The 15742-nt window shown below is 40.1% G+C and overlaps 1 protein-coding gene across 6 annotated transcripts in view; it reads left to right on the forward strand.

The window, feature by feature from the left end:
- Positions 1–7565, forward strand: part of CHRDL1 (chordin like 1) — a 161395-nt gene extending 153830 nt beyond the window's left edge. For all 6 annotated transcript variants that reach the window (XM_084638923.1, XM_084638920.1, XM_084638922.1 and 3 more), the window contains 4 exons: positions 2194–2388; positions 3862–4029; positions 6221–6310; positions 7039–7565. In XM_084638923.1, the coding sequence (XP_084495049.1) occupies positions 2194–2388; positions 3862–4029; positions 6221–6310; positions 7039–7169 (584 nt within the window). In that variant the 3' untranslated portion in view covers positions 7170–7565. The remainder of the gene's footprint in view (positions 1–2193; positions 2389–3861; positions 4030–6220; positions 6311–7038) is intronic.
- Positions 7566–15742: the final 8177 nt, after the last annotated feature.

The following is a 15742-nucleotide window of genomic DNA, read 5'->3' on the forward strand; positions in this document are numbered from 1 at the left end:
GCCTCTGAGAGCCTTATTACATTATGGGAACATTAGGACCTCAAGCTCATATGGAAAACCTTTATAGAAGCATGACTAAGCCATGTTCCTCAAGGATTATACTAAGAAAAAAGGGTTGGACTCACCAAATCCCCAATTTAAAAGGGGCAGCAGATTTTATGTCCTGGCAAAAGGGCATGATGCTGCAAGGTGCTGAGTGCACTCAATTCCTATACATTTCAACGGAGTTACTTGTGTAGCTGGTAGAGTATGCTTTAAGTGAATAAGGGTCTACAGGATCAGGCCCAAATAGTAATAAAAGAATTCGCTATAGAAGAGCAACTATACACAAACCCCAGAGTAGTGTACACTCAGGAATGTCCCACCAAGAGTTAAAAGCCTTTGTGTTATAGCCAACTAATCTTTTAAGGTATTAACTAACAGAAGGAATGTTGGCCATAGGATCTTTATTATCCACCTGAACAACCATGAAAGCACATTCAGATCATGTCAATGTTTTATGCTGAAACTAGGAGCAGGAATCTCCACTCAGTGCAATATCTCTGACATCCAATTCACACATGAAGACATCATCAAAGCAATTTCTAACTGATTTGTTTCAGCAGATAAAAAGCAGACAAACGAACAGCACATTTCTCTGCACAGTTTAGTGTCAGTGACAGCTTTAGGAGCTTGTGGCCCAGAGAGAGTCTAAGAGGTCTCTGGAATGGAAATTAGAATGGTGACCATGTCCTTTCTTTTGTTCTCTGCAATTAGAGTGTGTTATTAATTAATGCACATGCTTCCTGAGATACATTTTATAAATCTAAAAATAAACAAAATAGTTATACTGACCTGCAGATTTGATGCCATTACATGGATACAGAATTACATTTCTATGCAGATGGTTAAAGCAGGCCATTTGGGAGCTAGGGTTCTATTTTCATGGTGACTACAGACTTCTTCTGTCACTTTGGACTAATTATTTAACCTTTCTGAGCCTCAGTTTACCCATCTGCAAAATTGGGATAATGTATCTATAGTCAACATATCCCTGACTACAGTACAGAGAAGTTGTGAGGTTTAATTTATGTTTGTAAAGCATTTGGAGCTCTCTGGCAGGAAAAAAATGATATAAACATAAGTATAAATATACTGCTAAAGCATGTAAGAAGGTTAATTATAACAATAGAGTAATTAATCCTGTTTTATGTAAATTTTCCCTTTTCTTTCTCATCATTATGATTTGTATACAGAGAACACTTCATTTGCTTTTATGAGAAAAAACTGTTTCCCCTTCTAAAATGAAAACAGCTCTTAAGAAAGGGTTTAAAAAGTAATAAATTATTAAACCAAATGATGGTATAACACCCGTGAAAGACAATACATTATGAAGAACACCCACCATAAATCTTGGTAACTTAGTAACACATAAGCCAGTTGCTCACATCTGTTACCAGTTAGATGTAAATTTAAGATTACAGATAAAAATTAAATTGCTTTTGAAAGTTACAGGCAAAAGAAGAACATATTTTACAAATAAAAGCATTAATACAAAATGATGGCATATTAGAAGAATTGGAAATATTTACAGCAAATCCAAACTTGATTTTTACTGCTTTTTGAAATCAAACAGTGCCCTTTCTTTCACCTTTTTTGGTTAGTCTGCATTTTTCAGTGTGTTTATGAAATGTTTAAAGAAGCAAGGTTCACAGGGCAACTAGAATATTGTTCTGGTTGCAGGCTGAAATTCTGAGGCAGGAGCCAGTTCAGAGGAGTGGGGTGTGCATGAGGAGCTAAGATCATAAAAGCCAATTGGTGGGAGTAAATGGTCCCCAACAAAAACGGACACCCACTGGAGGAGAGTGGTCAAATTCTGCATTCCATCTCGCTCACTGAAATACCAGGGCACCCTCACAGATAAGTGAGGCCAGAATTTAGACCAAATTGCACAGAGAAAGGTGATCAAAGGTTCAATCCTGTTCCCTTTGAAGTAAATGACAAAACTTAACGTCAGTGCGAGAAGGGCTGGGCCAGAAATCACTTGTGAAAAATATACTTCCAAGCAGAGGTGTATCCTTTAGCCATGTCATGAATGCAACATTGCCTCAAACCAGTGTGTATGCACTAAGGCAGAGGTTGTAGTTCAACTATGGACCTGCTGGGGCCCTACCATACAATGAATATTCATTTTCTTCCTCTCTCCTGTTTTAGTCTGTGTTTCAAATGGAAAAACATATTCACATGGTGAATCGTGGCATCCTAATCTCCGGGCCTTTGGAATCGTAGAGTGTGTGTTGTGTACCTGCAACATCACCAAACAAGAATGTAAGAAAATTCATTGTCCGGATCAATATCCCTGCAAATACCCTCAGAAAATAGAAGGAAAATGCTGTAAAGTCTGTCCAGGTAAAACACAGAATAGATCACAGACTGCCTTTTTGCTTTGGATTTTAACTGGTCTTTTGATCATAGTGACACCTGATGAAATGAGCAACCTTATCTGTTGCTATATTTTGTCTAGAGGGAAATCTGGGCCCGATAATAGATCTAAAGCACCCAATCTTGCAAGCCATCTCATTCATTTCATTTCCACAGATAGAGGGAACGGAGGATTGGGCCCACCTTCTGGTCTCTTTTTCTGCTCTCTAGCATTAGTGTGACTTTTGCACATCTATTTCAGAAGAGAGTATATCCCCTCCCCCCCCACCAACTAGAGATGCATTATCTCTCAGACAATAATTCAAGGAGATTCTCTCATTCTCCCTTCCCTTCCCATTTACAATCCTCACCGAGCTTTCCATTTCTTTTCTAGCTTGGGACATTTACACTACTGTACTAAATAAAGCTTTTGTTTTGCAAAACATAGCAGTAGATTTAAATGCTTTGGTCAAAACGTTATTTGTGCCAATAATGGAACTGGATCCTTAGAATAAGCACTAATGCTATGACAGCTTATCATAGCATTGTGGGAAAATCTAATCACTTGATTAGCTTGTTGTAGGATATTAGTAAAAATGTGTAAAGAAAAGCAAACAAACTACTTAGAAATTTGCTAACCTCTCTTATGACGTTTTGCGAGGTGCCTAACCCCCATCTGTACCTTTAAAATTTTCCCACAACACATTTAACCCCTTTTTTGTGTTTAGTTCTATGACGCACTGGCAGAAATGCTCTGAGAAAACAAGTGTCAGAGCCAAATGCATAAGTCACTCACAAAGCACCTGTTAGCAATGCTAATTAGAAGGGAGCCTGGTTCAGTGCACTAGGAGACAGGAAAGCTAAGTTCAAGTCCTAGCTGTGTCCCTGACTCATGTGATGGAAGGAGACTCATTTAACTGCCCTGTGTCTCAATCATCTTACGTGTAAAAAGGGGATGATACTTTATGTCACAGGAGGGTTGTGAGGCTTAATTCAGTTAATAACTGAAGTTGTGAGAGCCTGACATGTAGACATGCTGAGCATCCACAACTCCTCTTGAAGTCAATGGAAGATGAGGGCACTCAGAAAAATCTGGCTAAGAACCTGGGATGCAAGTGCTATAGAAGAAAATCATTTGTTATCTAGATTTCAGATCAGTCTCTAACTCCTGAAGTTCACCCACAGCCATCAAAAAAGCAGGATCTTTTCTCGAAGTCTGATTTGTATGTGGTAAGATAAAACATACTAAATAAAAATCCAAATTGTTTTATTGTTACCAGGTCTGAGCATTAAAAAGGGAGAGGAAAACAGAATTTCACTAAGTAGTCTGGACTCAGTTGGAGAAGGACTTGAAAGACCACTTCAGAGGAACTCTCTACAATTAAGCTGAACTTGTTGGGCAGCATGAATCTAGTAAGGTCCAAGGAACATTATTAAAGCTGTGTCATGTTTTGCTTACAGAAGAGATGCCAAGTCAGAGCTTTGACAGCAAAGATTACTTTTGCGGTGAAGAGATGCTTCCTGTCTATGAATCTGTTTTCATGAAGGAAGAAGAAACCATTAGAAAAATCGCAATGGAAACAGAAAAGCCACCTCAAATAGAAATACATGTGTGGACAATTCGGAAAGGTAAGTAGATCAAGTTCTCTCTTAAAATAGTGCTTTTTTTCTTTTTATAACCTCAGGAAAGATCTATAAATTCTTGCCCCTCAGGACTTTATAGCTGTTCCAATTCTTTACGTTGGGGCATTTGGCACTTCCCTGGTAGCAGAGATAGAACTCCAGTCCTCCTACTACAAAAGCACAAATTGCTAATGCTTGTGCCAAACTCCCTTGTTATTAGCAGTATGGGGTCTATCATATGCATTTGAGCAGTTCTGATTTTGGCCCATAGAGGGCAGTAGCACACACTAGCCAGTTCAATGCCACCATCCTATGGAGGGGGGGCAGGAGGGAGACTGTGATGCATCATGGGAGATGGAGGCCAACCAGTGAGCCTGGCCTATTGCGGGGAACAGGAGCACACAGCTCCCAGATTACAACTCCCATGAGGCACCATAGCCGTAGGTGCTGGAGCTGGAGGTGCTGGGGGTGCTCCTGCACCCCCTGGCTTGAAGTGGTCTCCATTATATACAGGGTTTACAGTTTGGTTCAATGGCTCTCAGCATCCCCACAATACAATTTGTTCCAGCACCCCGACCATAGCAGTGCTGCAGAATCAAAATTATTCAGGTTTTGGCCAAAACATTTTAGATTTTGATTTTTCACAGAAAACTCATTTTCTGTGGAAGGGAAAAGAATCTATGTTATGACCAGCTCTAGTCTTAACCCTGAGCACAGACTTCCAACCCTTTCAGGCCAGTCCCTTCAGTTGTCCAGACTCCTGAATATCTGAAGGGTTTAGATGTTCCTACCCCTTCAGATGATCAGTGTTGTATGTGCTGCAAATGAATAAAGCCTGAGCTTTTACTTTAGCTAATTGACTGGTCTCCTTGATTTTATAGATCTAGAAGCTAGATCTCAAACAAATGCCAAACTTCCCTACAGTTCTTGGACTCTATGTTGAATCTGAACTTGTGTAATATTGCTATGTACTATAAGAGTATGTGTTTCACAATGTATCCTAAAAAGCGTATTGATCTCTGAGGAGGCTGCGTTTCAAAGTGGGCAAAGTGATTCCTTACTGAAAGAAAAAACCCTTAAGGAATCTTTGGGAAGAGTGGAGCTACAAAATGTATATTATTTCAGTTTAATTAAAAATACAAGTGGGGACCCAAAAAGGGAAATGCCAAAAGTGTGGGTGTAAACAGATGCGTTATTCAGTATATAAAGATAGGCAATGTTATTTTTCTCTTCATCTCCTACAACCAACTCTTTCCCTTAAGAATTATGTTGGCTATCTTCTCAAAGGCCCTTTACATGAAGGCATTTACTAAGTGATGACACTGTGTCTCAGAATGCCTTAGTCCACATGCTAAATATTAAAGTAGCTTGACTTTCACTTGTTTGTAGTCTCTCTTTAGCTGGGAATGTTGTCACGCAGTCAGAGCAAGTAAATAGGCACACACAGGAGTCAAGGCGCCTGGGTTCTAATCCTGACTCAGCCACTGACTCACACAGTGTGACCGCCGGCAAATCATTCAATCTTTTTGTACTTCGCTTTAACAGATCTGTAAAATTAGGATCTACTTAGTTCACGGGGGCATTGCGAGGCTTGTGTACAGATTGCTTTGAGACCATCAGTGTCAACTTAGTAGCTTTAGTCTCTACCTTTTAAAAATAAATAAATAAATATAGACGCTTCATAAGTTGAGATCATATTAAAGGGCAAACTACCCTGAAAGTTACCCAGATCATGATCTATGAACAGCCCTCTGAAGGGCTGGTCGTTAATACAGGGTCCTACTATGCTCCCAGTAAGACACAAACCCTTCTGGTGGTTTGGCAGGAGCATTTCCTGCTGGCTGCCTGCAGTTAGGTAAAAGACAATGTCCGATGTCAGCATGCCAAATGGCTTTTCTCCAAGGCATTGGGATTTTGGCCTCTGCTCTGGTCCTCTCTCATTCATGCCAGGGAGGGCTGTAGTTATATGGGTAAAGGAAGAACTAACTCTCAGATCTCGGTGATACTCTCCACCACCATAAAACCACAAAAGAAAAATACTGATGGAGCACATGGAATCGGTTAAAACATTGTTGGTAAAGACGATTTCATAATGTGGCTCAACATGCCAGTAATTCAACAAACAATCACAACAACACAACAGGCTCAGAACAGGGAAAATTTGTTCCAACTACATGTTCTTACTGCTTTGCTACAGGGATTCTACATCACTTCCACACTGAGAAGATATCCAAAAGTGAATTTGAAGAACTTCCCTACTTCAAGCAGATAACAAGGACAACACTGAGTAAGTAAAAGTCTGGTCTTCTTAGGCTCCACTTTTCTATATAACCTCAGACTGAAACATGCCCTGCATGACTCCTCCAATTGAAATAAATGTGCTACTTTCCCACCAACATCTGGAATCGATAGTTTATGAGTATCAAATAAAATAATCAGAATACAACATATGATTAGAGGGTTACTTTCACATAAATCATATTTAAAAGATGCCTTTCTGAAGTCCCTAGTAACACCTTGGATTATTAAAAACTGACTGTTTAAAAAACCCAAATTCATTTTTCACCACTAGTGCAATTTATAGTTTGTATTTCACCCAGCTTGGGCTACAGAACTTGGCCTCCCAATTTCACTTGTTAATGGTCAGTTTTATTCTCCAGTTCTTCTGCACTAGCAAGTTGCTGTTATGCTTAGACTTCCACTATTGCAGGGCAACAGCAGCTGTTGAAAGAATTACTCTTGAGAGTATGCCGCAATTACAAGCCAGGGCCTTCCCAGCTACAAACTAAAGCTTCCCCCCTCCCCCCTTCCCCAATCAAAATCTGGCCCTTCATGTTCTTTTGCATGCAATGTATTAAGTGATTGAGATATTTTCAAACCTTCCAAAGGAAAATATTTTAATTCTCCCTATCAACAATTTGAATGTGTTTGTCTGGCTAGTGCTTGTAAGGGACTCTAAAGCTCCTTGCATTCGGTCTAAGTCAGTGTCTTTCTGCTTTGTATTTTTGTTTTCAGGCCAGTGGAAAATATTTAGCGAGGGAGAAGCTCAGATCAGCCAAATGTGTGAAAGCAGAGTGTGCAGGACTGAGCTGGAGGATCTGGTAAAGGTTTTGTACCTCGAAAAGCCTGAAAAGGGTCACTGTTAAGGGAGACAGCACGGGAGGGAGAAAACTTGGATCTGCAGCTGGACTGCAGGCTTATTTTGCTTAAGTCAACAGTTGCCCTAAAATCCAAAACTATAATGCAGTAATTATTCACATCATGCACAGCAAACTTGCTGCTTTATGTGTAGTGGTCTGTGTCAACCATTTAAATATCTCCTCAAAAAGACTAGGAGGCTCCGTATTGGTGGGGGGAAGGGAGAGGGAGACTGTAGTTCCTTGTAAAGTTGAAAAGTTAAAAAAGAAAACAGATTTTTTTTTAAACTTGGCAAGTTACTCAAACTAATGAAATGAAGGACACCTAATAACTGTGCAGGAGCTATGGAGAGCATTATTTCCTGTGCTGAGTTTATACCACTTCTGGTGTTGAAATGACTCATGTTTTTCTAGGGTGGGGGGGTGGGAATACAAGTGATACAGTACTTGTGTTTGAGCCATAAAATCCAGATTTAAATGAAAACTCCCAACCAGCCTACTGCTTTTGGGACGATGTCTTGCAGTTGAACAAACTCTGAGTACATAAACAAACCAGAAGGTGTTAGTGGGAATTACTGCATTTATGTAGCAATTTGAGAAAACATTCAACTTTTAAGTGGCTTTCACTTGGTTTCCATTATCCACTTCTCTACATGAAATATGAAACGTCAGCTCCCTCATGCCGCCCCACTACTGCATTCTCATGGGCCCTGTTAACACATAGCCTCGGTCAATAAACTCCCTTTACAAAGTAACATAGCAGGAGAATGCAAAGTACTTGAATCATTTATGAAAATTCCTATAGGGTTAAACCCACAGTGATTAATAACTCATTAAATGTCTTGTGATATCGCTTAATTTATTAATGTTAATTGTCGCAATAAGAGTGTTCTGCGTGGTTCTAATTGGTGGCCTCTCAAGCCCCAGCAAACTAATAAGCATAACTTCAAGGACAACTCTCTCCAATGGCAAACTAATGAGCACTTATATAAAGCCACTAAGTTAGTGCAGCACCAGCAAGACCATTATCTTCATGCAAAAAGAAATCTAAGGCACTCATTCTGATTTGCAGTTCACAGCTGAATGTTAGTGTCTGTCCAGTGTCTGCCTTCAGAAAAGAGTTCTGTTCTGATATACAAGGCCATTACTTTGAAAACATGGCTTTCTCTGAGGAAATCCTGCCACATGGACACCATCTTAGATTCACTCCTGAGGCGCAAGTGACTGTGGCTGCTTTCCCTCCATTTTCTATTCCAGAAGCATATGAGAACATTTCCTTTTGTGCTTGAACAGCAATGAAGTTCTAAAGAAGTTGCCTCGAGCCAGGCACTTGGTCCTCAAAGGGAGTGAAATAAATGGTGGTGGCCAGAATTCAGAGGCCTCCATGGGACTTTGCAAAACTTGTGCTCTCTGCTCCGCACTGTATTTCCAGTGATGGCACTCTAGGTCTTCATCTGGGGTATATACATCTTAACAAAGAGGTTAAGGGGTATGGATGTTCAGTACTTAATACCAGTGGCCCAACTCAGGCTCCAGCAGAAGAAATATTAAACCTTTTAGTAAGGTCTTATTCACAGCCGTGATCTCTTTGCACCGCTCCCTGATAGCAGCTGTGGTTGTAAGAGGCAACCCCCTTTTACTGCTTTTTCAGTGGCACAGGATCCATCCCTGCCAGGGTTTCTTGCAATATCCAGCAGGAATATATGGAAAGGGGCATTGACTAAGAGCAAGGAGATGGGAATGTGATAGGAAGGAAAAGGGAGACTAAGTGAGGATATAAGGATGAAAAGAAAATCCAGGATTTCCTACACAGAAATTCTTCATGGTCCTGCCTGCAAAGAGCAAGCTATCCTCCATGCCAGGATAGAGAACAGATTATTTTTTAGTGCACTTCCTTCTCTGCCAGTGCCCAAAGTGGCCTAAAACACATAACAGGATAGTGTGCCAGAAGTGAGCTTCTTCAGCAGCCAGTTTGATTGCTAAGAACAAAATAATTCTTGTGATGTGAGTAAAATCATTTAGAAACCAGACAAAGCACCCGACAGTCCTTGCATGGTCCTATAAATGATCCTAGGGCAGTTCTCATAAGAGAGAAAGTTAACTCCAGTGTCCAGGCCAAATTCGGTAATGAGACTTTGCCTCTCTAAATTCTCTTTTGTGTTTAAAATGGGTGTCGTGTTCACCTTCTGTCCAAAATTGTGGCATAGCACGCCTGTGCACTATTAAACAGCTGTATGTTCCACATCAGAAGTGGGTGCCACGCAGGGTAGTTGTGGGAGCAGCGGTTTGTAACACACTTTGGGATCCTTTGGATTGGAAGGCACTTTAGAAATGTAATTTTTTTTTATTATAAGTCCACTAATAATGCATGTATTAACATGAACATACCTCTGATGAAGACATAATGGAAGGCATTCTGAGGCGTCACAGTATTCTGGTAGGCAGACAAACACCTGGCTATGTTTGGCTCACCTCTTGGTACAGTATGGTTGTAGCAGTAGCTGATTGAACAAAGATTCTGTGGAAAGTGTACAGTGTTTGTGTTGTTTTTTTGGAAGACAAACAGTCTTGTGTTTGTGACAGAACAAGTGGGGTTCAAATTGTGTATTTATTTGTATAATAAACTTTTATGAATACAAAACAATATAAGCACCATTTAGAAAATGAAGTTCTGCATTTTTACAGTCTCTGGTCACTTAAGACAATAAAATACACGATATCATGTTTTTCACTGTCTTCACAGGACATATGCCTGATGTGGTACTTATTTATGTACTTGCTCTATCACTTTGACCTGGTTTTATAAATTAATAAACTCTGCAGTTGTTCAAAACACGAAGTTCTCTCAGTGATGTGATATGTGAATTAAAGAAATAAATTTTAGACCTATTTGCAATTCTGCTGCTATTATTCCTTTAAACCAAATCAGGAGGCTTGGACAACAGAGTAACCCTGTTCTGCAGCCCTAGCTCATGGGAGTGTGTCTTCAGCCACATGAGCTGTGAGTACGCTTTGCCAGTGAAAGTAAACAAAGTTCTGATTCAAAAACTGTGTCAACGGCAAGATATGAATCAGGGCCTAAAGCCCTGCCTTATTTTATTCATTTAGCCCATAATCATATGCTTCGGTGTAAGCATGCGCTTACTTAAACCCCTTGAATTTGATGGGACTTAAGCATGTGCTTAAGCCAGTGGTGGGCAACCTGTGGCCCACACATAGCCTGTCAGGGTAATCCACTTGCGGGCCACGAGACAGTTTGTTTACATTGACTGTCCGAAGGCACGGTCACCCACAGCTCAGAACACCATTTAGCCCTATTTGTCAGCACTGGTAGAACATTGCCATCCTTTTAATTTTTAAGGGGCCAGTCTCACTCTCATTCAAGTCAATGGAAAACCTCTTTCAAGGGGAGCAGAATCAAGCCTAAAAACAGTGAGATCCTGATTTTCAAGGAAGCTGGGCATCCACAGTTCACATCAACTTTCTTTGGAGTCCTGGTTGCTCGGTACCTCCCAAAAACCAGACTCTAAAAACCTGTAGCAGCACAGCTGGACATGGATCTGACACACAGCTCTGGAATCTCTTTTTTTCAAATGCGAAGTGCTTCAACAGAAGCCTCACTACAGTATAAGCGATCACTTATGAGCTACTGTCCCATCTAACTAAATCCATTTGTGAGAGTAAAGAAAGAGATTTAAGAGCCACTACTGACTGCACAGGTTTCCTCACTACGTATAGCTGGTATATATTTATATATATCATAGAACTGGAAGGGACCTCAAGAGGTCTTCTAGTCCAGTCCCCTGCACTCATGGCAGGATTAAGTATTACTAGACCATCCCTGGCAGGTGTTTATCATTGGTAATTTTAAGAGCAGGTAAGATAGAGACTCCACAACCTCCATAGGCAATTTTTCCTCCCTCCTCCTTGTAACTACCTTTTATGTACTTGAAAACTATTATCATGTCCCCCCTCAGTCTTCTCTTCTCCAGACTGGAAAAAAAAAACATTTTTTTCAATCTTCCCTCATAGGTCATGTTTTCTAGACCTTTAATTATTTTTGTCATTCTTGTCCAGACATTCTCCAGTTTGTCCACATCTTTCCGAAATGTGGTGCCCAGAACTGGACACAATATTCCAGTTGAGGCCTAATCAGCACAGAATAGAATGCAAGAAGTAGTTCTTGTGTCTTGCTTATAGCACTCCTGCCAATACATCCCAGAACGATGTTCACTTTTTTTGCAACAGCATTACACTGTTGACTCATAGTTAGCTTGTGATCCACTATCACGCCCAGCTCCCTTTCCGTAGTACTCCTTCCTAGGCAGTCATTTCCCATTTTGTATGTGTGCAATTGATTGTTCCTTCCCAAGTGTAGTACTTTGCATTTGTCCTTATTGAATTTCATCCTATTCACTTCAGACCATCTCTCCAATTTATCCAGATCATTTTGAATTTTAATCCTATCCTCCAAAGGACTTGCAGTCCCTCCCAGCTTGGTATGATCTGAAAACTTTATAAGTGTACTCTCTATACCATTATCTGAATCACTGATGAACATATTGAACAGAACTGGACCCAGGACAATTCCTGCAGGATCCCACTAGATATGCCTTTTCAGCTTAACTGATCCACTGATAACTACTCTTTGGGAACAGTTTTCCAACCAGTTATTCACTCACCTTATAGTAGCTCCATCTAGGTTGTATTTCCCTAGTTTGTTTATGAGAAGGTCATGTGAGACAGTATAAAAAGCCTTACTAAAGTCAAGAGATACCACATCTACCGCTTTCCCCAAGTTACCGGTCAAAGAAAGCTATTAGGTTGGTTTGACAATTGTTCTAGACAAATCCATGCTGACTGTTACTTATCACCTTATTATCTTCTAGGTTTTTGGAAATTGATTGCTTAATTATTTGCCCCCCATCTTTCCATGTGCTGAAATTAATCTGACTGGTCTATAATTCCACAGGTTGTCCTTATTCCCCTTTTTATAGATGGGCATTACATTTTCCCTTTTCCAGTCCTCTGGAATCTATCCCTTCTTTGACGACTTTTCAAAGATAATTGCTAATGGCTCAGATATCTCCTCAGTCAGCTCCTTGAGTATTCTAGGATGTATTTAATTCCTGGTAACTTGAAGACATCTAACTTGTCTAAGTAATTTTTAACTTGTTCTTTCTCTATTTTAGCCTCTGATCCTACTTCATTTTAACTGGTGTTCACTATGTTAGATGTCTAATTGCTAATAAACGTGTTGGTGAAAAAAACAAAGTCACTCAGCACTTCTGCCATTTCCACATTTTCTGTTATATGTCTGTATGAATTACCCTAATAACTGATGATCGGTGCTATTACACTGTGGCTAATCTCTCCCTTCTCCTGATGTTATTTATACTGGTACACACAGATTTTGCCAGGCATGTAAAAACCATTCAAATTAAGTCTATTAAAGTTTAGATTCTCCCAATTAAAACTGAAGTTCAACTCATTACTCCGGAAAGAATGGGGTTAATATGATTTTACACACATGTGATTGCATTTTCACATTATGCTGCTTCATCACCCTAAGCCCTTTGCTGGAGCCTTTAAATTGTATTGAAGTACAGAAGATGGGGGTGGGGCGGGGAAACTATCGGGCCAGTTTGCTTCTACTAACATGAGTTTAAGGACGGGGGGAAAGTGAGAGGGTACATGGCAGAAGGCATTTGATTTAACTTTATGTTTTCAGGGATTCAGTAGCAGAAATTATCCAGAAAACTATAATGTATACATTATAGTAATAACTCAACAATGGTATAGTGCTTTCTATAACTACATCTCGAAAAGCTTTACAGAGATTGGTCTTATCTCGATTTTTACAGATGAGGCAATTGAAGCACGGGGAGTTTTAATGACACAGTGAGTAAGAGCTGGTAAGAGAAACCCAGTTCCCATCCTAGAGCCCTGTCACTGGACCACATTGCTTAAATGGTGGTGGTTTCTAACCAACTGAGTACAGGAGGCAGTCTCCTGGGCTACAAGCTTGTTAGTCCGGTTGTCATTACTTAGATTTCCCCTTGGCTAAAGCTGATCACATTACAGCTAGAATTTTGAAGTCAAAATGATATTAACTCCAACCAGATAAGCTGGAGATAGTAGCAAGCAGGATAATGCAAACGGATAAACTAAGGAGTGAAACAAACAGGTGGCCCATTGAAGTTGCATAATCTCAAGAGCCATAGTTCTGTTCCGATCATGACTTGTTGGTAGAGGAACAGCTATCATAACTGGCTGCAGTGTTTCTGGGCTTAATCTGACACGTGAACAGGTAAGTTTTAGGAGGCTATACTATGGGGAGGACATGCTCCTGTGTAGAGTTTTATTTGAAGAGAAAAATCAAAGTCTGCCAATCAAGGGAGCAAATTCTACAGTATTCTCTCAAACAAAACTTCCTTTGACGTCTATGAGAGCTCTGCCTAGCTAAGGACTGAGAAATGCCCTGTGTGCATTATTTGCTAGTCTAGTAGGGGCAGGTTTTCAGGTGCCTAAAGCTGCAAATCAGCTAATGTGATTTTAAAAATACTTCTAGGCACTCACCTCCATTTTCAGAGGTCCAAATACCATTTTTAATCTGGGCCTTAGTGTACTGGTTTATATAGAAACACAAATTCTATGGTTCTTGGAGAAAGCCACAGAAATGGCTGGGTTGCCTTGTTTGGGGTTTCTTAATGCTCCTGACAAAATGTCTTCCTGCTTTGTAATGCAAAGCAATTAAAATATGCCTTGGATCAAATGGCTAGAACAGAGGACTGGAAATGGGCTCTAATTCATGGAGCTAGACCACCAGTTCACAAGAGTTGAAATTCACCTCTGTGCAAAGGAAAAGCATAGGACCACTGCAGGGCAGTGGTCTTGTACCAGCCCTTTCTGCAGAGGTGAGTTTCACCTTGGGCAAGTACGGCAGTTCACTCAAAACCAGTAATTCATATAAGCAAAGCACAAACATCCACGTGTAGTATCCAACTAACAACCTACTATGCCCAGACATTTATGAGATCTATAGAGATCTCTTTACATAGGGAGTACAATTCAAGATCTTTTGGAAAATACTGATAAAAGTCAGTCTATGCCAAATTTAAAAATACCAGAGAAGGCTTTGGGAAAAGAAATAAATATGTCACACACACACACACACACAAATCAATTGTGGAAATGCGTTAACAGAATGTTAAACCCTGGAAAGGTAAACTGTTAAAACTGGGAAGAGGTAAAAATAGTGAAACTCTTCAAACCTCGGGTTTAAGATGTCATTGGAAACTCTTCATAAAATTCTTTTATTTCATTTGCCTGTGTATAGTCATTTCCAAATAAGTCACTTTCCTTAGTTTTAACAGACCATGTTACAAAACTAAAGAAACTGTTTCCTAACCACTAGAACACATGCTAGTCTATTCTTTATCATTTCTTAAACCACCCTCATCACAGTAGTCTGAGCACCTTTCAATAGCACATTAAGCTGCATGATTTATCACACCCTATAAAGGCTCCCCATCATAGAACCTGGATCGTCTGACTTCCACATCCCCAAATCATGCAGGATGGATAAAGGAGAAGGAACTACCTCATTTAATACTATTGTGTTGTTCTGCTATACATATTAAAACTTTTAAAGTGTATTAAGCCTCCCCTCTTCATACATTTTCCAATAGGAAAGAAGCTAAAGACATTTCACAACCCAGATTTTTAATATCTCAAGAGTAACTGATAACACATGAAGCCTTTATGTAATATCTGTGCATTGTATGATGCCTATTGCATTACCCACTGCTATAAAAGCCAAGATTTTTTCGATTTATTGAGGGAAAGGGATAAAAATCATCACAGTTAATCCTTATTTCCATTTATTCCTTTTGTTCTGGTTTTATTCTCCTGCACTGAAGTTTTGGAAACTCCTGCTACCTGGGTACAGTATGCATGAAAATGAAACTGCCTATGAACAAAAGCATAACAAGCATATACCCACAACCCTGCCCTTATCTAACATAATATAAAAACCAACAACTGAGCATGAAAGTGACTAGCCAAGATAAGATGAAGCAATTATTTTAACCTGGGAGAATAAGTTTCAACAGATGTCTTTGCCGCTAATTCAATATGTTCAGCTAAGGTGACAGGTTTGTTTTCAACTAACAGCAGCAACAGCATTCAGAGTAAAGATTCCCCCTGTCCTTTATTCAACTCTGTGATGGGAGACAGTTCGCAGCACGACTATGCACCACTCAAGACCCACTTGAGCTCGAAAGGTCTATGTCTACATTGCAATTACACATTAGCAGGCTCACATCAGCTAACTCAGGCTTGCAGGACTCGGGCTGCAGGAATATTTAATTGCAGGGAAGAAATTTGGGCCCACAGCCCAAGCCCTCCCATGAGCCCATGTCAGTTGACACAGGCCAGCCATGGGCGTTTAATTGAAGTGTAGACATACCCTCAGTGCAGCTTAAGTGCTTCTCATGTAGAGAATACACCAACTTGTGCTGACTCTCCCTGGACTGGGATGAATGGACACTCCGTCTTCTCCAAGGTGACTTCTCTTCTCT

Source organism: Lepidochelys olivacea (assembly GCF_965140295.1).
Source record: "Lepidochelys olivacea isolate rLepOli2 genome assembly, chromosome: 9".
Classification (NCBI taxonomy): Eukaryota; Metazoa; Chordata; order Testudines; family Cheloniidae; genus Lepidochelys; species Lepidochelys olivacea.